The sequence below is a fragment of the Bubalus kerabau genome, chromosome 20 (genome assembly GCF_029407905.1).
Source record: "Bubalus kerabau isolate K-KA32 ecotype Philippines breed swamp buffalo chromosome 20, PCC_UOA_SB_1v2, whole genome shotgun sequence".
Classification (NCBI taxonomy): Eukaryota; Metazoa; Chordata; class Mammalia; order Artiodactyla; family Bovidae; genus Bubalus; species Bubalus kerabau.
Window position 1 is genome coordinate 51,352,147 of NC_073643.1, and position 23,575 is coordinate 51,375,721.

The 23,575-nt window shown below is 38.0% G+C and overlaps 1 protein-coding gene across 1 annotated transcript in view; it reads right to left on the reverse strand.

Annotated features, from left to right (window-relative positions):
* The window catches only part of DOCK3 (dedicator of cytokinesis 3), a 287,503-nt gene that overhangs the window by 206,717 nt on the left and 57,211 nt on the right, over window positions 1-23,575 (reverse strand). Inside the window, exon 5 of the mRNA XM_055557421.1 lies at window positions 23,046-23,142. Coding sequence (XP_055413396.1) covers window positions 23,046-23,142 — 97 coding nt within the window. The remainder of the gene's footprint in view (window positions 1-23,045; window positions 23,143-23,575) is intronic.

Below are 23,575 nucleotides of genomic sequence, written 5' to 3' on the forward strand. Positions count from 1 at the left end.
GCATATCTACAAACAAAAGATTAATTTAGACTTTTGTCATACACAAAATTAATTAAAAATGGATAATAGGTCTCAACATAAGGCTTAAAATTGTAACTCTAAGGAGAAAACACAGACTGACCTTTGGTTAGGTAAAGATTTCTTAAGTATTGACACCAAAAACATAAGCCATTAAAAAAAAAGGATAAACTGGACATCAAAATTAAAAGATAACCACAATGACCTAATACAAAATAAATATTTTTCTTAAAAAACTCTACTTCAAAAGACATATTAAGAAAATGGGAGTGGGGAAGTGGAGACTGACTGCAAATGGATATGGTACAGAGAGAAGAGGAATCTAAAGGGAAAAAAAAATTAGAGGCTATCAATAGGCACATGAAAAGATGCTCAACATCATCAGTTATTAGAGAAATGGAAATCAAAACTACAAAGAGGTATCACCTCACACCAGTCCGAAAGGCCATCACTAAAAAATTCTACAAACAATTTGAGAGGACATGGAGAAAAGGGAACCCTCCTACATTGTTGGTTGAAATGTAAGTAGGTACAGCCACTATGGAAAACAGTATGGAGGTTCCTCAAAAGGCTAAAAATAGGGTTGCCACATGACCCAGCAATTCCACTCCTGGGAATATATCTGGGCAAAACTACAACTCAAAAAGATTCATGCAGCCCTATGTTCATAGCGGCACTATTCACAATTCTCAAAACAAGGAAACAATGTAAATGTCTTTCACATATAAATGAATAAAGAAGATGTGGTACATATATATAATGAAGTACTACTGAGCCATAGAAAAGAACAAAATAATGCCATTGGCAGCAATATGGATGCAACTAGAGATTATCATACTAAGTGAAGTATGTCAGAAAGAAAGAGACAAATACAATATGATATTACTTAGACGTGGAATCTAAAATATGACACAAATGAACCTACCTATGAAGCTGAAACAAATTCACAGACATAGAGAACAGACTTGTGGTTGTCAAGGAGAGGTAGGGGGGATGGACTGGGAATCGGGGGTTAGCAGATACAAACTATTACATATAGAATGGACGGACAACAAGGTCCTAGTGTATAGCACAGGAAACTATATTCAGTGTCCTGGGATAAACCATAACAGGAAAGAATGTTAAAAAGAACGTATATGTGTGTGTGTGTGTGTGTGTGTAGCTTTACTATATAGCAGAAATTAACACAATATGTAAATCAATATACTTAAATTTTTAAAAATAAATAAAAATTAGAGGCCATAAAACCGAAACAAAAATAAAAAACACCATTAACCTGAAAATAATCTTTCAAACAGACTAAAAGAGAATAAAGGGAGGAAATTATGGAATGGGTAATCTGACTTTAGGTAATTTAAGCAATTTAGAAACCCTTCCTTCTAAATGAACCAAGTCAATGAACAAATGAGAAACAGAATTACCCTAACACATTGCTCAGTTTTATGTTTTAATATAAATACTTAAAATTTAATAAAGACACAGAGAATAATACAAACAATCTGTCAAATATCAGAAAGTTTCTGGATGAAAACCTGAAAGGATCCATCTGGTGTATTCTGGTATTCTGGCTGGTATTCAACATATAAGCATTCCTTAAAATACCTGAGAGCCACAGATTTAGTAAAAAGAAATGGTATTTGTCTAAAAAAAAATCCTTCCCTGAAATACATTGTTCTACCTCAACAATGTATTCCTATGTAAATACTCAGAAAAAGGAAACAAACAAAAAAACTGGCACTCTGTTTTTATAATAGTAATACCCAATGGAAAAGTGTCCCAGCATTTGGTTCTGGCAGATTAGCAGAGTAATTTTCAGAATAAGGCAGTCATAAGGACATCCAAGATTTGCAAAACCAACTAGGTAATTCTAGATTATGGAGGTTAACAGAGTAAGAGGAAACCTAATGTTCACTAAATATCAGTTTTTAAAAGACAGTTATTTTATATTAAATATCAACTTAAAATTAATTTCAATATCAATACCTAGCTACAAATGTTTCCTTTCTGTTTGTTTCTATATTCAAACAATAGCTATTCACTTGCAATATCATGTATCAAAGTTTTCTTAGAATATAAACACATGAAATAAATGTATAAATATTAAAGAAAAAGGCTCAGTACAATATTACAATTTGTCTGTGTATTAGTATCATCCAGACATTACAATGAAAAATTGATTAACATAAAATAACTTTTTCATTTAAAAAGCTTTATAATTAATGGTTAACAAGTACTCAAATATGTTCAATTTAATTGAGTCTAAATCTCTTAGAATGGAAAACCTGGAGTCAAAGCAAGACATGTAAAATCTAGTCCTGTTTTGTCTCCTCAGCTAGACAAACTCCATCTTCCTCAGCTTGGTTATGATATTTTAAATCTTTAATCCTCAGCTTCTTAACCTACAAAACAAAGGGAGGGGAGAAAAGCAATCTTTCCTGCTGAATTTACAGGTTGTAATGGAGATAAAATAGAAAAATGGATGCCAAGCACCAGAGCTGCAATATTTCGAAAACCAAGCATGTGGTGGTATAATCATTACCAAAATTCAACCTGTATTTCAACAATTAAATACTAGAATGCTTATTTTTATTCAATCTCATCTCATAAATAGCCAAAATGAATTAAGCTCAACTCTGTCTCACAAGATAAAAGATCCTACTATACAGGGAGTTATGCTAAAGACATAGGGAATAGAGATTTGACAATTTGTGGTTCTTAAATATCTGTGCTCACCAATACAATCTTCTAACATCTAGTCCATGGATAGTAAAGTTTCTTATTTTTTTTTAAATTGGAGTTACTCTCCAATCATGGATGTTTTCCTATTCTCAAATATTTCCCCAAAATACCTTCTATAAAAGGCAATTTGAGGTTCAGATAGATTTAATATCATCAGTATGCTGCAAAGTCTGTTAACAAATTCTGAAATACAAATGGAACAATGGATGATGAATTAACCAGCTTAAAAAAAAAAGTGATGCATAGCAAATAAGAAACAGTTGTCTTGAGTAAAAAGTTAGGATCATAGTCAAGGCAGGTTCTGCTGTGGGTAAAGGGAAAGTCCCAGGAATGACTAAATATTGATTTGAAATAATAATTTGCAATACAAGTGCCATCATCCACAGAGGCATGGAGAAACTAACAGAAACACACACAGAAGAGTCATTACTTAGAGTGGCTGGTGAGGATGACAGCAACTGCTACCGCTGACTGCCAACCACTGTATTGGGTGCTTTATAGAAACAATGCAATCTGTACAGCAAACCATCCACAAGGTTTTGCTTTCATTATTCTGTAGGTAGAGAGACTGAGACTCAGAGAAATTATAAATCTACATCAAGGCCATAAAGCACATGAGTGGCCTAAACAGGATTTAAACCCAGGCATATTTAATTATGAGAACTATGTTCTTTCCAACAATGTTATACATGTGAAGCTCAGATTCCATACATTCATGAGATTTGGGATATCCCAGGTAAAATTAAGAAAAGGAAAAAAATATTACCAATAAAAATACTAAACCATACAAGAAAAGCACTGTGCTTGTCTGACACAAAAACACAAAACAAAGCCAAGACTATAATGTCAGTCAGAAAGCTGATAAAGACTGAATGTGAAGCATGAGCCCCAAGGACTCAAGGAGAGGGGAGCAGCCCCTGCAGATACTGACACTCTTGATAAGCACAGCTTTTGACAACTGTCGCCTCCACTGTGCACCGTGGGAAGTTACAATGGCAAGATACCCCTTCTGCTGCTGCCACCCAGTCACACTGTGGCCACAATCACTCCAAGACAGACTCAATCATACCCTCATCTTGGGGATTTCAGCGGCCAATTTCAAACACTGAATTACAATTAAAGATAGCCAAGTGCCACTTTTGAACATTTGTGTCCAATTTTATTCAAGAAAAAGTGGGGAAGATCGTTCCTAAGTTGTGCTTGTCCTTCGCCAATTAATAAAAACCACTAAAATGATTACATCATATAAAAACTATTTAAAATCAACCCACTGCCGTGTTTACCTGGATTCTATGATTAGGAAACAGAAGCAAGGAGAACAGCTCAGTTCTACCAGCTGAATTCCCTTCCATCCATGCTCTAGAACCCATCTTAATGCTAAGCTGTATTTGGAATCTTCCAGAATTCTCCCTATGCCACACAGCTCTTTTCCTATCAGAAGTGACCTCTTCCAGGTTCAAAATCTCAAAGTACATCATACCTCAGTTAACCTTAAATCAGCCACCAGCTTGGCATGACTTCTGGCATTGGTCTCATGATATGACAGAGGACACATGTACTCTGTACAGCTGAAGACTCCACCATTAACAGCCAAGTGACTGCAAGTCAGGCATCTTTCTTCTTTGAAAGTCAGTTTTTTTGTGTGTGTGTTAATATAGAGTATTGTTAATACCACCTGAGAGGAGGAGGTATTAAATTATATATATATATATATACATACACACACACACACACACACACACACACACACACAGCTTTTTAAAGTCCCTCTTAATTCAAGACCTAGTGAAAATATCTTGAAATCAGATCCATCTATTATCACAGCGGTCTAACATTAATAGGTTAAATAGCTATCTCTCATAATTTTATTATCATTTACCAGGGAAATCAAGGCAATAGCAGGCATGTTTAAACAGTTACTATATGTAACCAATTACTTAGCAGGAAATGTCACCACTAATTAAGCCAGTAAACCCTTCCTCAAGCTTAATGGGAAGGTATGAGTTTCATACACGTACATGTCAAGTGCCACTGGCAGCCATAATATGTTGTATGGTACTATTTATTCTATTAGATCTACTTAACCAACATACTTGGACTGGTAGTTCAATAATTATCCATAAGAAAATAAGCAAACCTAAATTACGATTCTTAGACTCTCTACAAATTTTCCAAATATTCATCAAATAAACCTGTTTTTAAATATTTAAATCCTTCTTAAGGTAAATGAATGATTTCATAAGATGGACACAAAAGTGAGCATGACTGCTTAAAAGCCCATTCAAAAATTTAGTTTCATTCATTTGAAGGCAACATTTGAAAATGCTTTTAACCTAAACTCAACCTGCTAATCTATAAATAGAAAGGTAGCAATATTTACTATTGGATGGCATCACTGACTCAATGGACATGAGTTTGAGCAAGCTCTGGGAAATGGTGAAGGACAGGGAAGGCTGGTATCGGCAGTCCGTGAGGTCACAAGGAGTCAGACATGACTGAGCGACTCAACAGCAACAACAACAACAATTTACTTACAAGGAGCCAGGTAAAAGAGTGGTTTGAGGCTTGCTCATCACAAGAGGGGTCATTTTTCAGAATATAGGTCACAAGGATTAAACGTTATCCAGGACTAGAATCTAGGTGTTTTATTAGAATGCAAAAAGCATTTTCACTATAACACAAAAATGCATTATTTGAAAGAACATATTGGCCTTTATGTTATACGACAAGTCATAAGCTCAAAATTCTATTTCCACCTCCACAAATAACCACGGACAAGTAATTTAACTTCTCTACATGTCAGCTCCCTTGCCACTAAAACAGAAATTAACCAGCTCTCTTAGGAATAATGTGCGGATTGATTAATTCCTTTATAACAAATTCAGCTTCCTTAAGAAATGCAGCACAGAAAACTGTGCTAAATGATAATCTGTATCTATCCACATTTAATATTATAGAATCTTTCTTTCACATGCTGCAGTGACGTGATTTTTGAAGCAACCTAAACAAATAATTGGGCTTTCCTGGTGGCTCAGTGGTAAAGAATCTGCCTGCAATGCAGGAGATTTGGGTTCGATCTCTGGGTCGGGAAGATCCCCTGGGGAAGGAAATGGTAATCTACTCCAGTATTCTTGCCTGGAAAATCCCATGGACAGAAGAGCCTGGTGGGTATACAGTCTATGGGTCACAAAGAGTCAGACACGACTTAGCAACTGAACAACAACAGCCACAAATATCTGGAGCTCTTTTCCTGCCTAATCAACTGAAACCCATCAACACATATACATAATCTGCAAGAAAATATGTGAAACAAAAAACTAAGCTAAAACCACAGTAGATAATCTTCATGCCAAAAATATATTTGGTTAGACGAATACTCTCTTGAGTTTACATTTACCTTGTCTTTTGCTCAGATGGTAAAGAATCCACGTGCAGTGTAGGAGACCCAGGTTAGAGCCCCGGGTCAGGAAGATCCCCTGGAAAAGGAAATGGCAACCCACTCCACTATTCTTACCTAGAAAATCTCATGGACAGAGGAGCCTGGCAGGCTATAGTCCATGGGGTCGCAGAGCCAGACACGACTGAGCCACTTACATTTTCATTTTTTTATACTTTATTTAAAATATAAAATGAAGGACAGGAGGCATATTATAGACTTTGGTATACTTTAGCCAGGCCCAAAAGTACACAGGTTCTGATAAAAGATGGCAACATGGGAAGGTCCTGAACGTGTTTCCATGGGACATATCAAAACTGCACTACACACAGGACAATTTCCTCCAAAAGAACCCCAGAAATTAGTTGAGAGATCCATACACATCAAGTGAATGAGAAAAAGTCCAGGTTAAAATGGGTAAGAAAGGCCAAGACACAAACCCCACCTCTAGCACAATGACACAAAACTAAGAGGAAACTCACAACTCTTAATATCTCCTTCAGGAATAAAAGGTTTGGACCACACATCTGGCACTTCACCTTCTAAGACTTCTACCTGAGAAATGGACCCCCAAAATACCTAGCTCTGAAAGCCAACAGGGCTTCTGCCACAAGACCCACCAGACTATAGCAAACAAAGAAATAGTTCTTAGTGGGCTTGCAAGAATTTACTGTGGCCATTCCCCTCCCCACTCCCACAGTGCTCAGTACAAGATGGTATGAACAGAAATGCCCATCTCCAAGCCTTTCCCTAAGAGGCCCTCTTACATAGCTTAAAAGCTGTAGCCCAAGAGTCAGACTGCTAATTTAGCACACATCTAGGGGCTAAAATGGCAACCCACTCCAGTATTCTTCCCTGGAGAATCCTATGGACAGAGGAACCTGGCAGGCTAGAGTCCATGAGGTCACAAAAGAGTCGACATGACTGAGCACCCATGCACATAGGGACTGACTGTAATCCTCCCCAAGGACAGAGACCTAAGACCTAATAACAAGACTAACATATAAGGTGAAAAACCAAGATTTGAGTCCAAGTTCAAAGCCCTTTTCCTAGAATTTAACAAAGATTTGCTCGTGCTATGACAAAATTAGCAAATTAGGTCCTGTCATCTCTTACCTTAAGCTCCTGTACACACATATTATTCACTGAATATTGGTAATATTATTGCATAGTATCATTATTTTTGATGAAAGTTTTGTTATTTTTCATAACAATCAAAATAATATGTACTGACAATTCAAGATGCTGAAAAAAGATTAGAAAAAGAAGACATCTAACATCTTAACCCCTCAATTAATCTCCATTAATATTTTGGTGAATTTTCATCATTTTCCCCCAAGTATGTTTTCAAAACATCAGCTCAGTTGCTCAGTGGTGTCCAACTCTTTGTGACCCCATCGACTGCAGCACACAAGGCTTCCTGTCCATCACCAACTCCCGGAGTCTGCTCAAACCTATGTCTATGGAGATGGTGATATCATCCAACCATCTCATCTTCTGTTGTCCCCTTCCCCTCCTGCCTTCAATTTTTCTCATCATCAGGGTCTTTTCCAATGAGTGATTTCTACTTCAGGGGGTGAAAGTATTAGAGCTTCAGCATCAGTCCTTTCAATGAATATTCAGGACTGATTCCTTTAGGATTCACCAGTTGGATCTCCTTGCAGTCCAAGGGACTCTCAAGAGTCTTCTGCAGCACCACAGTTTAAAAGCATCAATTCTTTGGCACTCAGCTTTCTTTATAGTCCAACTCTCACATCCATACATAACTACTGGAAAAACTATAGTTCTGACTAAACAGAGCTTTGTCAGGAAAGTAATGTCTCTGCTTTTTAATATGCTGTCTAGTTTGGTCACAGCTTTTCCTCCAAGGAGGAAGCATCTTTTAATTTCATGGCTGCAGTGACCATCTAAAGTGATTTTGGAGCCCAAGAAAATAAAGTCTGTCACTATTTCCATTGTTTCCCCATCTATTTGCCAAGAAGCGATGGGACCAGATGCCATGATCTTAGTTTTTTGAATGTTGAGTTTTAAGCCAGCTTTTTCACTCCCCTCATTCCCTTTCATCAAGAGGTTCTTTAGTTCCTCTTCACTTTCTGCCATAACGGTGGTGTCATCTGCATTATCTGAGTTTATTGATCTCTCCCTGCAATCTTGATGCTAGCTTCTTCTTCATTGAGGCTGGCGTTTTGCATGATGTATTCTGCATGTAAGTTAAATAAGCAAGGTGACAATATACAGCCTTGACATACTCCTTTCCCAATTTGGAACCAGTCTGTCCGCTGTTCCATGTCCAATTCCAACTGTTGCTTCTTGACCTGCATACAGATTTCTCAACAGGCAGGTAAGGTGGTCTGGTATTCCCATCTCTTGAAGAATTTTCTACAGTTCATTGTGATTCATATAATCAAAGGCTTTAGCATTGTCTATAAAGCAGAAGTGGATGTATTTCTGGAACTCTCTTGCTTTTTCCATGATCCAATGGATGTTGGCAATTTGATCTCTGGTTCCTCTGCCTTTTCTAAATCCAGCTTGAACATCTGGAAGTTCATGGTTCATGTACTGTTGAAGCCTGCCTTGGAGAATTTTGAGCATTACTTTACTAGCATGTGAGATGAGTGCAACTGTTTGGTCGTTTGAACATGCTTTGGCATTGCCTTTCTTTGGGATTGGAATGAAAACTGACCTTTTCCAGCCCTGTGGCCACTGCTGAGTTTTCCAAATTTGCTGGCATATCGAGTACAGCACTTTCACAGCATCATCTTTGAGGATTTGAAATAGCTCAACTGGAATTCCATCATCTCCATTAGCTTTGTTCACAATGATGCTTCCTAAGGCCCACGTGACTTTACACTCCAGGATGTCTGGCTCTAGGAGAGAGATTACATCATCATAGTTATCTGGGTCATTAAGACCCCTTTTATATAGTTCTTCTGTGTATTCTTGCCACCTCTTCTTAATATCTTCTGCTTCTGTTAGGTCCATACCATTTCTGTCCTTTATTGTGCCCATCTCTGCATGAAATGTTCCCTTGGTATCTCGAATTTTCTTGAAGAGATCTCTAGTCTTTCCCATTCTATCGTTTTCCTCTATTTCTTTGCATTAATCACTTCGGAAGGCTTTCTTAATCTCTTCTTGCTATTTTCTGGAACACTGCATTCAGATGGATATATCTTTCCTTTTCTCCTTTGCCTTTCGTTTCTCTTCTTTTCTCAGCTATTTGTAAGGCCACCATTTTGCCTTTTGCATTTCTTCTTCCTGGGGATGGTTTTGATCACTGACAGTGTTACAAACCTCTGTCCATAGTTCTTCAGCCACTCTATCAGATCTAATCTCTTGAATCTATTTGTCACTTCCACTGTATAATAGTAAGGGATTTGATTTAGGTCATACCTGAATGGTCTAGAGATGTTCCCTACTTTCTTCAACTTAAGTCTGAATTTGGCAATAAGGAGTTCATGATCTGAGCCACAGTCAGTTCCTGGTCTTGTTTTTGCTGACTATATAGAGCTTTTCCATCTTTGGCTGCAAAGAATATAATCAATCTGGTTTCAGTATTGACCATCTGGTGATGTCCATGTGTAGAGTCATCTTTTGTGTCGTTGGAAGAGGGTGTTTGCTATGACCAGTGTGTTCTCTCAGCAAAACTCTGTTAACATTTGCCCTGCCTCATTTTGTACTCCAAGACCAAGCTTGCCTGTTACTCCAGGTAACTCTTGACTTCCTACTTTTGCATTCCAGTCCCCTCTGATGTAAAGGACAACTTTTTTGGGTGTTAGTTCTAGAAGGTCTTATAGGTCTTCCTAGAACTATTCAACTTCAATTTCTTTGGCATTAGTGGTTGGGGCATAGACTTGGATTACTGTGATATTGAATGGTTTGCTTTGGAAACGAAGAGAGATCAGTCTGTTGTTTTTGCGATTGCTCCCAAGTATGGCTTTTTGGACTCTTCTGTTGACTATGAGGGCTCCTCCATTTCTTCTAAAGGATTCTTGCCCATACCATGCCTGCACCAGTGTATATTCCCATCAGTAATGCACAGGGGTTTCTTGTCCTCCACATCTTTGCCAACACTTGTAATTTCCTATCTTTCTGATGATAGCCATTCCAACAGGTATGCTGTGATAACTCATTGTGCTTTTGATCTCCATTTCCCTAATGATGTGATATTGAGCAACTTTTTTAAAAATTAGGGTATTCTTTTTTTTAATTAAACTTGATTTTGTATTGGAGTCGCTGCGAGTCAGACACGACTGAGCAGCTTCGCTTTCACTTTTCACTTTCATGCATTGGAGAAGGAAATGGCAACCCACTCCAGTGTCCTTGCCTGGAGAATCCCAGGGACGGGGGAGCCTGCTGGGCTGCCGTCTATGGGGTCATACAGAGTCGGACATGACTGAAGCGACTCCAGCAGCAGCAGCATAGTTGATTAGCAATGTTGCTGTGATAGTTTCAGGGGGACAGCAAAGAGATACATATACATGTATCTATTCTCCCCCAAACATTCTCCCATCCAGGCTTCCACAAAACATTGGGATATTTTTGAGTGGTGGCTTCTGTTTAAAGCTTTTATTGGTTTTGTAAATTAATAAGTACTGATTTGTTCAACTGAGGTAGGTATGCCCTGGGTTGTGTTTACATAGTTATCAAAAAGTTAAGTTAGGGTCAAATTTAATTTAGATGATCTGAGTGGCTGAGATTTGTCAAATTAACAGATTTATTTTTTTATCTTCCTAGTTCAACATGTAGCAGTGGGTTTAAAAACAATAATAACAAACAACTTAATGAAACAATAGAAATTTTCTACTCCTGATAATCGAGTTACATTGACACAGGATTCTTGCCCACAGTAGTAGATATAATGGTCATCTGAATTAAATTCGCCCATTCCAGCTGATTTTAGTTCACTGATTCCTAAAATGTCAATGTTCACTCTTGCCATCTCCTCTCTGATCACTTCCAATTTACCTTGATTCATGGACCTAACATTCCAGCCTCCTATGCAATATTGTTCTTTACAGCATCAAACTTTACTTCCATCACCAGTCACAGCCACAACTGGGTGTTGTTTTTGCTTTGGCTCAGCCTCTTCATTCTTTCTGAAAATGTTTTTCCACTCTTCTCGAGGAGCATACTGGGCACCTACTGACCTGGGGAGTTCATTTTTCAGTGTCTTATCTTTTTGCTTTCTCATACTGTTCATGGGGTTCTCAAGGCAAGAATACTGAAGTGGTTTGCCATTCCCTTCTCCAGTGAACCACATTTTGTCAGAACTCTCCACCAAGATCCATCTGTCTTGGGTGGCCCTACACAACATGACTCACAGTTTCACTGAGCTAGACATGGCTCTGATCCAAGTGATCAGTTTGGTTAGTTTTCTGTAATTGTGGTGTCTATTCTGTCTGCCCTCTGATGGATACGGATAAGGATGCTTCCTGATGGAAGGTACTGGTTATGGGAATCTGGGTCTTGCTCTGATGGACAGGGCCATGCTCAGTAAATCTTTAATCCAATTTTCTGTTGATGGGTGGGGCTGTGTTCCCTCCCTGCAGTTTGGAGGGCACAAAGAAAACCTGGTCTCAGAAGAAAGGAGCAGTGAGTGACCCCACAAGAGACTGAACCAGAATTGCCTGTGAGTGTCTAGGAGTCTCCGGTTGAGGCATGGGTCAGCAGTGGCCTGCCATGGGGTCAGGGGCACTGAATATAGGTCCTTGCCTACATCCTTTTGAAGGAGGTCACCATTACCCTACCCATCTAGAGCCAGGCATCCTGGCCTTAGGAAGCATCACTATGAATAAAGCTAGTGAAGGTGATGGAATTCCAGTTGAGCTATTTCAAATCCTCAAAGATGATGCTGTGAAAGTGCTGTACTCGATATTCCAGCAAATTTGGAAAACTCAGCAGTGGCCACAGGACTGAAAAAGGTCAGTTTTCATTCCAATCCCAAAGAAAGGCAATGCCAAAGCATGTTCAAACTACCAAACAAGTGCATTCACCTCACAAGCTAGCAAATTAATGCTCAAAATTCTCCAAGGCAGGCTTCAACAGTACATGAACCGTGAACTTCCAGATGTTCAAGCTGGATTTAGAAAAGGCAGAAGAACCAGAGATCAAATTGCCAACATCCATTGGATCACTGAGAAAGCAAGAGAGTTCCAGAAAGACATCTACTTCTGCTTCATTGACTACGCCAAAGCCTTTGACTGTGTGGATCATAACAAACTGGAAAATTCTTCAAGAGATAGGAATACCAGATCACCTTACCTGCCTGTTGAGATATCTGTATGCAGGTCAAGAAGCAACAGTTAGAACTGGATATGGAACAATAGACTGGCTCCAAATCAGGAAAGAAGTACGTCAAGGCTGTATATTGTCACCTTGCTTATTTAACTTATATGTTTGCCCCCTCCAAAAAAAGGGGGCTCAAAGAAATATTTGACTTCCCTGGTGGCTCAGAGTTAAAGCATCTGCCTACAATGTGGGAGACCCGGGTTCAATCCCTGGGTTTGGAAGACCTCCTGGAGAAGAGAATGGCAACTCACTCCAGTATTCTTACCCCCTCCCCCAAAAAAGGGGCTCAAATAAATATCTTATGCTATCTTCCCTGGTGACTCAGACAGTAAAGCATCTGTCTACAATGCAGAAGACCTAGGTTAGATCCCTGGGTCAGGAAGATTCCCTGGATAAGGAAATGGCAACCTACTCCAGTACTCTTGCCTAGAAAATTCCACAGATGGAGGAGCCTGGTGCAGGCTACTCTCCATGGGGTCGCAAAGAGTTGGACATGACTGAGCGACTTCACTTTCTGTACCATGTGAAATGCCGGGCTGGATGAAGCACAAGCTGGAATCAGGACTACTGGGAGAAATATCAATAACCTCAGATATGCAGATGGCACCACCCTTAGGGCAGAAAGTGAAGAAGAACTAAAGAGCCTCTTGATGAAAGTGAAAGAGGAGAGTGAAATAGCTGGCTTAAAACTCAACATTCAAAAAACAAAGACCATGGCACCCAGTCCCATCACTTCATGGCAAATAGATGGGGAAACAATGGAAACAGTGGCTGACTTTATTTTCTTGGGCTCCAAAATCACTGCAGATGGTCACTGCAGCCATGAAATTAAAAGACCTTGCTCCTTGGGAGAAAAGCTATGACCAAACTAGACACCATATTAAAAAGCAGAGACATTACTTTCCCACCAAAGGTCCATCTAATCAAAACTATGGTTTTTCCAGTAGTCATGTATGGATGTGAGAGTTGGACTATAAAGAAAGCTGAGTGCCAAAGAATTGATGCTTTTGAACTGGATTGTTAGAGAAGACTCTTGAGAGTCCCTTGGACTGCAAGGAGATCCAACCAGTCCATCCTAAAGGAAATCAGTCCTGAATACTCACTGGAAGGACTGATGCTGAGGCTGAAACTCCAATACTTTGGCCACCTGATGTGAACAAATGACTCAATGGAAAAGACCCTGATGCTGAGAAAGATTGACGGCAGGAGAAGAGGATGACAGAGGATGAGATGGTTGGATGGCATCACCGATTCAATGGACATGAGTTTGAGTAAACTCCAGGAGCTGGTGATGGACAGGGAAGCCTGGCATGCTGCAGTCCATGGAGTCACAAAGAGTCTGACACAACTGAGCGACTGAACTGAACCGAACTATTTACTCCTATCATAGTTTGGCCTCAGGGCAAACTATAGGGAGGGAACAGAGCCCCTCCCACCAACAGAAAATTGGATTAAAGATTTCAGAATATAGATGAAGCTATATTTTGTAATATAATTTGTGTATAAGTTCATTTTAGTATGTAACATAACTAAATTTTTCTAACAGCTCTTTAGACGTAAGCTCTCTATGTCTTAATTGGACTACAGTTGGCACATTTAGGAAAGTAAATTTATGTCTGCTATTGCAAATAATGCTTTAATGGAAATATTTATGAAACTGCAATTCAACCCACTCCCATATTTAACATTGAAAGTGAAGTAGCTCCGTCGTGTCCGACTCTTTGCAACCCCGTGGACTGTAGCCTACCAGGCTTCTCCCTCCATAGGATTCTCCAGGCAAGAATACTGAAGTGGGTTGCCATTTCCTTCTCCAGGGGATCTTCCCAACCCAGGGATCGAACCCAGGTCTCCCACATTGCAGGCAGACGCTTTAACCTCTGAGCCACCAGGGAAGCCCAATCTTAAAACAAATTCCCAGAATTAGAATTACTAGTGTCTTAAGAATATGAATGAAGACTTTCCCAAATTATTATTCAAATGTGCCAACAAAAAATTGATATACACCAGCAAAGCATAGACGTATTCATTTTAGCAAAAAGTGAATGGCAAAGGATAATTTCCACTTTCTTACTTATTAATTTGAAGCAGAATTTATCTCACTTATTTAACTGCTATATCCTTGATTATTAGTAAAACTGAGTATTTCCCTTAGGTAATGCTTTATAAATGGTGTTTTATCCTTTACTGAATATTTACAGTGCTTTTTACTTACTTTCTTATTGACTTTTACACACTCTATATACAGAAAGATATTAACGTTATAGTCACATATGTTGAGACTTGTTTTTCATAGTTCATTGTATTTTATTTATATTATTTTCCTTTTGTCTTTAAAATCAGATAAATTAAACTTTAGACATTGCTAACCTAGATTCATTCTGGCTCTCAAGTATACTTCTCAGAGGACAGTCAGGTAATTAACTGTCTCTTAGTAAAGTCAGATCAAGTAAAGAACTATAATGTCTGAAATTAAGTAGGAAACAAAGGGAGACTGTTAGGCTCTCTAATTTTAATAATATAACAGATTTTGATTCTCTTCTAGTAGAAAGTCATTTGGAAAAGACTTGTATTCATTTGTTTTGAATTCGACTGGCTACATGTCTGACCTCCTAACTTGCATAATAAAAACAATCATTTGACACTTGTCAAATTAACAATAAATTAAAAAGAATTAACCAGAAACACTGTTATTAGTTAAAATGGCAAAGAAAGGCAATATTCCATTAATTAAAAAGTGAATTTAAAAACTGTAATGGCAATTTCAAATTTAGGGTATAAAATATAAAAATCATTATTTGCAGTAGTCTTCTTTTCAATACAGCTTCTCACTTTCAAGTTTGTCCGTATCTCTGGAAAATTTGTATGCAAACATATAAGCCATAAAGTACACATAACAGATTTTTCAAAAGTTAACTGTTTTACAATATTGCTTCAAATAGCAGCTTAATTTACCCATAATATGTCTGAGTAAGATGAGCTGCTGTAAAAGAAGACGTCATATTGGTATGATGTTAACTTTTAGTTACAATATATTTACTCTTACAAAGGCACATCAAGTTACCAAAACATATTAAACGCAAGTTTGGATGATTCTAATGATTTTTAACAACAACTTCATTACTTTTTCATGTTTTACTTAAAATTCACTTCTCCAGATATATAATATACTGAAGTGCTGGTGAAGGCATTATTCCACTATTTCACAAATAAATTTGGCAAATGATTAAAAATACAGTAGAACTTTACATGAGAATAATTTTTCATGGTCACTGTGGCAAAGACTGCTAGTAGTCTCTCAGTATTCATTCTCTACTTTTTCTATAGTCATAGAGTTCCTCATTTTTGGCTAATATATGGCCATCTTAAAAAGACCAATTCGCAGTCTCTATTTCAGCTAGAGATTACTCTGTGAATGAGTTTTGACCAACAGGAGGAAATGTCCTCAGCAACTTCGAAGAGGTGTCCTTTAAAGGAAAGAGCATACTTCTTTCTTTCTTTTCCTGCTTCCTTCATCTAGAGCACAAAGATGCTGCCTAGAGCTAGTCATTTTGGGCTAAAAAGCTGAAGCACGGTAATGAGGAAGACAGAGCAGGAGGACAGACTAAGCCTTGATGACTGCAGAGCTGCCACACCAAATCCAGACTGCCTATGCCTACTTACGAAAGAAATAAAGGTCTATTTTTCTAAGGCATGATTATTTTATAATTTCTGGAAGGCGATGTCATTTCCAGATAATATTCATTACAATTAATCCAATTTCCATATCAGAAAATGGTAATAAGTAACTAATAAAATCACAATAAGGAACTACTAAAATCACAATAAATTATATGTGAGATATATTTAAAGAATTTAATTCAGAAGATAGCGTACTTATTAAGAGCCCTGGAGTCTAATGAACTTAGACTAGGGTCTGGCTGGACAGTTACTATTTATATGACTTTGGGCACAGTCATTATTCTTTCTAAGGATCAAAGCTTCCATTCAGTAACATGAGGAGAATAATAGTAATTGTAGTGAAAATTAAAATGAGATAATGTATGTAAAAAAAAATGAAGCACAGGCACAATGTAAGCACTCAAAGTAAGTGTTGTTGGGAAAATTAGACAACTACACATAAAAGACTGAAATTAGAACACTCCCTAACACCACACAAAAAAATAAGCTCAAAATGGATTAAAGACTTACATGAAAGGCTAGACACTATAAAACTCCTAGAGGAAAACACAGCTAGAACACTCTTTGACATAAACTGCAGCAAGATCTTTCTGGATCCACCTCCTAGAGTAAGGAAAATAAAAACCAAAATAAACAAATGAGATCTAATTAAACCTAAAAGCCTTTGCACAGCAAAGGAAACCATAAACAAAACAAAAAGACAACCCTCAGAATGGAAGAAAATACTTGCAAATGAAATAACTGACAAGGTATTAATCTCCAAAATATACAAACAGCTCATGTAGCTCCGTATCAAAAAAACCCAAACAACCCAACCAAAAAATTGACAGATCTAAATAAGACATTTCTCCAAAGAAGAAATACAGATAGCCAAAAAGCACATGAAAAGATGCTCAACATCACTAATTACTAGAGAGATACACATCAAAACTGAAACGAGCTCACACTGGTCAGAATGGCCATTATCAAAAAACACCTATAAACAATAAACGTTGGAGAGGGTGTGGAGAAAAGGGAAGCCTCTTCCACTGTTGGTGGGAACATAAACTGGTATAGCCACTATGGAGAACAGTATGGAGGTCCCTCAAAAAACTAAAAACAGAACTACCATATGACCCAGCAATCCCACTCCTAGGCATATACTTGGAAAAAAATGATTATGCAAAAAGATACATGCATCTCAATACTAACTGCAGCACTATTTACAATAGCCAGGACATGGAAGCAACCTAAATGTCCATCAACAGAGGAAGAGATAGATATACATGGTACATGTATACAATGGAGTATGACTCAGTCACAAAAAAGAAAAAAATAATGCCATTTACAGCAACATGGATGGACCTAGAGATTGTCATAATGAGTGAAGTCAGACACATGAAGACAAGTATCATATCACTTATATGCACAATCTTAAAAAAAAAAAAGGGTACAAATGAACTTATTTACAAAACAGAAGTAGAGTCACAGATGTAGAAAAAGAACTTACAGTTACCAGAGAGTAAGGGGGAAGAATAAATTGGGAGATTGGGATTGACAGATACACACTACTATACATAAAATAGATAACTAATAACCTACTGTATATAGCACAGGGAAGTCTACTCAGGACTCTACAATGGCTTCTATGGAAAAAGAATCTAAAAAGAGAGTAGATATATGTATAACTGATTCACTTTGCTGTATACTTGAAACTAATACAACATTGTAAATGAACTATATTGCAATTTAAAAAAAAAGAAAACACCAACTTTTTTTTTCCCCAGCAGTTGTATCATTTTATATCTTCATCAGCAATGTATGAGAGATCCAGTTGCTCCACATCTCTGGTATTTTGGGCATTTTTTTATGTTAGCCGTTCTAACAGGTATGTAGTAGCATCTCACTGTAGCATTAATTTGCATTACCCTAATGGCTAATTTCATCCCAATCCCAAAGAAGGTCAATGCCAAAGAATGTTCAAACTACCACACAATTGTGCTCATTTCACATGCAACCAAAGTTATGCTCAAAATTCTTTAAGCTAGGCCTCAGCAGTACATGAACTGAGAACTTGAAGATGTACAAGCAGGGTTTAGAAAAGACAGAGGAACCAGAGATGAAATTGCCAACATCTGCTGGATCACAGAAAAAGCAAAAGAATTCCAGAAAAACATCTATTCTGCTTCACTGACTACGAGAAAGCCTTTGACTATGTGGATCATAACAAACTGTGGAAAATTCTTTAACAGATGGAAATACCAGACCACCTCATCTGGCTCCTGAGAAAACTGTATACAGGTCAAGAAGTAACAGTTAGAACCAAACATGGAACAACAGACTGGTTCAGAATTCAAAAAGCAGTACAACAAGGCTGTATACTGTCACTCTGGTTATTTAACTTCTATGCAGAGTACATCATGCAAAACACTAGGCTAGATGAATCACAAGCTGGAATCAAGATTGCTGGGAGAAATACCAATAACCTCAGATATGCAGATGATACCACTCTAATGGCAGAAAGTGAAGAGGAACTAGAGCCTTTTGATAAGGGTGAAAAAGGAGAGTGAAAAAACTGGCTTGAAACTCAACATTCAAAAAACTAAGATCATAGTATCTGGTTCCATCACCTCATGGCAAATGGAAGTGGGGAAAGTGGAAGCAGTGACAGATTTTATTTTCTTGGGCAAACAGTGACTGCAGCCATGAAATTAAAAGATGCTTGCTCCTTGGAAGAAAACCTATGACAAACCTAGACAGCATATTAAAAAGCAAGCCATCACTTTGCCAACAAAGGTCCATCTAGTCAAAGTTATGGTTTTTCCAGTGGTCATGTATGGATGTGAGAGTTGGACCATAAAGAAGACTGAGAACTGAAGAATTGGTGCTTTTGAACTATAGTGCTGGAAAAGGCTCTTGAGATTCCCATGGAATCTAGATCAAGCAAGTAGATCAAACCAGTCAATCCTAAAGGAAATTAGTCCTGAATATTCACTGGAAGAACTGATACTAATGCTGAAACTCCAATACTTTGGCAATCTGATATGAGGAGTTGAATCACTGGAAAAGACCCTGATGCTAGGAAAGATTGAAGGCAAAAGAAGTAGGGGTGGGAGAGGATGAGATGGTTGGATAGCATCACTGATTCAATGGACATGAACGTGAGAAAACCCCAGAAGGTAGTGAAGGACAGCAAAGCCTGGCATGTTGCAGTCCATAGGGTCACAGAGAGTTGGAGACAAGTTATTGACTCAACAACAACAATGGCTAATTATATGGAAAATCTTGTCATGTTCTAATTAGCTCTCCTTATGAAGGAGATGACTTCATCAAGACTTCTCCTTGATGAAGTTTTCTGTCCTCTAACTGAATTGTTAGACATTATTGTTAGAATTACTGTTCAGCTTACAAAGTCCTTTATATATCCTACATACAAGTCTTCTGACAGATATGTGATTTGAAAATATTTTCTTCCAGTCTATGGCTTATCTTTTCATCTTTTAACAGGGTCATTCAAGAGCAAAAATTTTTCACTTTGATGAAATCCAGTTTATCAAATTTTTCTTCTATGAACTATTCTTTCAGTGTCATGCTTAAGAACTCTTCACCTAAATGCAGGTTATGAAGTTTTTCTCCTATATGTTTTCCTAAAACTTTTAGTTTTATATTTTACATTTTGGTCTATCATCCAATGTGAGTTAGTCCGTTGTATAAGGAAGGAGATTTAAGTCAAGGTTTTGGTTTTGTTTTTGTTCTGCCTCTGTATGCCCAACTACTCCACTTATCCATTTGCTGACAAGAGCATGTTTCTTTCACTTTTGCAACTTTGCCAAAAATCAGTTTGCCCTTACTTGACTAAACCTACTGATACATCTCAACTCTCTGTCCTGCTCCCTTTATCTATGATCTGTGTCTATCCTTGGCCAGGACCACTCCATCTTGATTACTGTAGCTGTAAGTAAGCCTTAAAATCAGGTAACATGATTCCTCTAACTTTATTCTTATTTTGTATTCCCTTAAAATTTTTTAAATCATCTTCTCTAAAAAACATCCTGCTAGGACTTTTCAAGAATTAAATACACAGATCAATCTGTGTTGAACAGACATTTTTAATATGTGAGTCTTCCAAGCCATGAACATGTCATGCCTGGCCCTTTACTTAAGTCTTCACTTTTGTTCATTAGCATTTCTGTGGTTTTTAGTACACGGAAATTGTATGTTCTGTTGTATTTATACCAAATGTTTCATTTTGAGCAATTGTAAATGGTATGTGTTTTAAAATTTGGTTTCCAACTGTTCACTGCCAATATATGGCAATATGATTGTGTGTATGTCTGTGTATGTGACAGAGAGAGCGAGATTCTGTATTTTGACCTGATATCCTGTAACTGCAAACTTATTTATTTTCAGAACTATCTTTTGTATTCTCTAGTGTTTGTAGATTCCTTGGGATTTGTTATGTAGCCAATCATATTGTTTGCAAATGTGAACAGCTTTATTTCTTCACTCTAACCCATATGTCTCTTCTTTCCTTTTCTTGCCTTAAGTCTTCTAGTACTAAGTTGAACTGACTTGTTGAGAGCAGACATCCTTACCTTATTCCCCAAAGCAGACTTTTATCACTAAGTATGACGTTTGCTATATATTTTTATAAATGCCCTTTATCAGAGTGAGATCTTATATTCCTAGTTTGCTAAGAGTTTTTAATCATGAAACTGCTGAATTTTCTCAAATGCTTTTAAATCCTTGCTGATGGCTCCAACATCTGTGTCATTTCAAAGTTAGCTTCTGCTGATTGTCCCTTCTTACTAGAGTTGCATTTTTCCTGATTTCTTCATATGACAAGTAATTTGGAGCTGTAAGATGGACATTTTAATTAAGTAGGAATTATGACACTCTAATTTCTACTTAAATCTTTTATTTTAGTCAACCTGTTCACATTGAGAATGTGATCCTAGGCTCACTTTTGCGGTGGTGGGGGATGTTCAGTTGCTCAGTCGTGTCCAATTCTTTGCGACCCCTTTTGCGGACTTTTGTGCACTGTGATTGAAATATCAATTTAGTTTATAAAGTCGCTCCAGTACTCCTTGGTTTTCCCTATTTGCATGTTATCTAGATGACAGAACTCCACTTCCCATTATCCTTAGGATGGGCTTGAGTGGGGAGAAGCACTGCCTCATTTCAGCAGGGCAGTCATAGAAAATAGGGTAATAAGCAGGGGAGTGGAGAGTTGTGAAAGTTAAAGTACAACCCACAGGCTGGCTGGGGAGCGTAGCACCTTATTATTGCAGGGGGGGTGGAAATCAAGAGCTCTCACCACAGGCTTCTCTGTGGAGAAATGCTTCTTCCTTTCTCCAGAGCATGGGGGAAAGTTGAGTTTTGCCTCAGAACTCTGCAGGGTAAGGGTACCACCTTGTTAATGTTGTGTAGTTGTAAAGGCCAGAGTCTCACCCACAGGCTCTGCTGAAGAGAGTTGCCACCTTGAAACTTCTGGTGGGGTGGAAATTAGTCTTCCCTACAGGTGTTCTTTGGAAGGAATGATGCTAAAGCTGAAACTCCAGTACTTTGGCCACCTCATGTGAAGAGCTGACTCATTGGAAAAACTCTGATGCTGGGAGGGATTGGGGGCAGGAGGAAAAGGGGACGACAGAGGATGAGATGGCTGGATGGCATCACTGACTCGATGGATGTGAGTTTGAGTTAACTCCGGGAGATGGTGATGGACAGGGAGGCCTGGCATGTTGCAATTCACGGGGTCGCAAAGAGTCGGACACGACTGAGCGACTGAACTGAACTGAACTGAACAGGCTCTGCTGAGGAAGGGCACTGCCTCATTACTGGAGCAGAAAAGAGCAGAAGTCAGAGTCTGAGCCACAGGCTGCACTGAAGGGGGACATCTCCCTGTTACTGCAGGTGGGGGAAGGGTGTTTGTGAGACAAAGCTCTGATTGTCAATACCCCTACTTTAATGCCTGTTGGAATGGGAGGGGGTACAGATTTTATTGTGATGTTTTCCTACAGAACAGACAGAATAGGACGTTTCTATCTTGCTGGGCCATCCTTTGGCTAGAGAGAACAGGTTTTCCTTGGTATTATTATTTTGTCTACACTCATTAGCATTTCTAGGTTGTAGTCTTCTCTACAGCCCAGTCCAGGATATATGGAAGGCAAGAAAAAAAGACAACCAGGGCACTCACTCAATCTGTGAATTTCAATGTCCCTAATCATCCACCTTCTGTTTCCTAACTTTCAGAGTGTTCTGATAGGGCATTTTATGGGTTTTGTCCAGAATTTTTGTTGTGATTAGTAGGAAGAGTAAAATAGAATGTGTTTACTTCATCTTATTCAGAACCCAAGCCCCGTCCCTTATTTTTAGTCTATATTTTTGTGTTCTATCACCCTCTACTCTCTAAGTTTCCAGAGGATACGAACTGAGGTTTTATTTATCTAGTAATTATTGGCCTGGCAAAAAGTATCATATATGACATATCATTTAAGCTTAGTAGCTGTAAGAAAGTGGTAATACAGCTTCTTGATCTTTACCCACTATTAGGTTCACAATGTACTAATAACTATGAAGTTTGTTCATTCAATTAATAAAAATCTGTTTTATGAAAGGTTCTGAGGATACAGCAATTGAGTAAGACAGCTAAAATCCTTGATGTGATGGAACTTACATTCTACTGGCTGGAATAGGATGGAGAAAACTGCAGGCATATGAATACTGTATTCTCTTCAGGTTGGACAAAACTCAAGTCTACTATATTCCAGTTAACATTAGGAACATACATTTGAAAATCTGCAAATATTCAAAAGTCTATAAATTTGCAATTGGCTAAGTACCATAATTTTTTATCTTGGTACAATGGAACTTTGTTGATTTAGCAAACTAATTACCAACTACTTACCACATAGAGCTGTTTCCACAGACTGGCCCATTCTTGCAGAGTTGCTGTAACCTCAGTCACAATAGAATCTTCAAGTGGAACCACAGTTTCATACTGCCTAGAACCAGAGTCACAACAAACAGCCACATTATCTTTGATAAACTACCAGAATACTGTCTACTGCCCTTTCCAACATGTGTAAATCAAATTTAAATTCATGCAAATATAAAGAGAGGTACATCTAACTGAATACAGACTCTGTTGCAGTAATATGATAATATAAGTGAACTGATTTAATGAAAAAAACATTTAGGTTATAAAAATCCTCAATATTACTTTTAGCAGTACTGTCATTAAAGATAGTTTTTAAATTTTTTTCTCTAAAGGAAGACTACAGCACTGCCCAAGACTTGCTTAATTTTTAAAAACTATTTGTGTCCTTTACATGTATCAGTAATGCAAATTAACTCATGCTCTGATGGAAATGGGTTTGGTGGGGGAGACTCAGACACTGGGTTTTGAAGTTTTATAAGCTCTCCCTTATACTGATA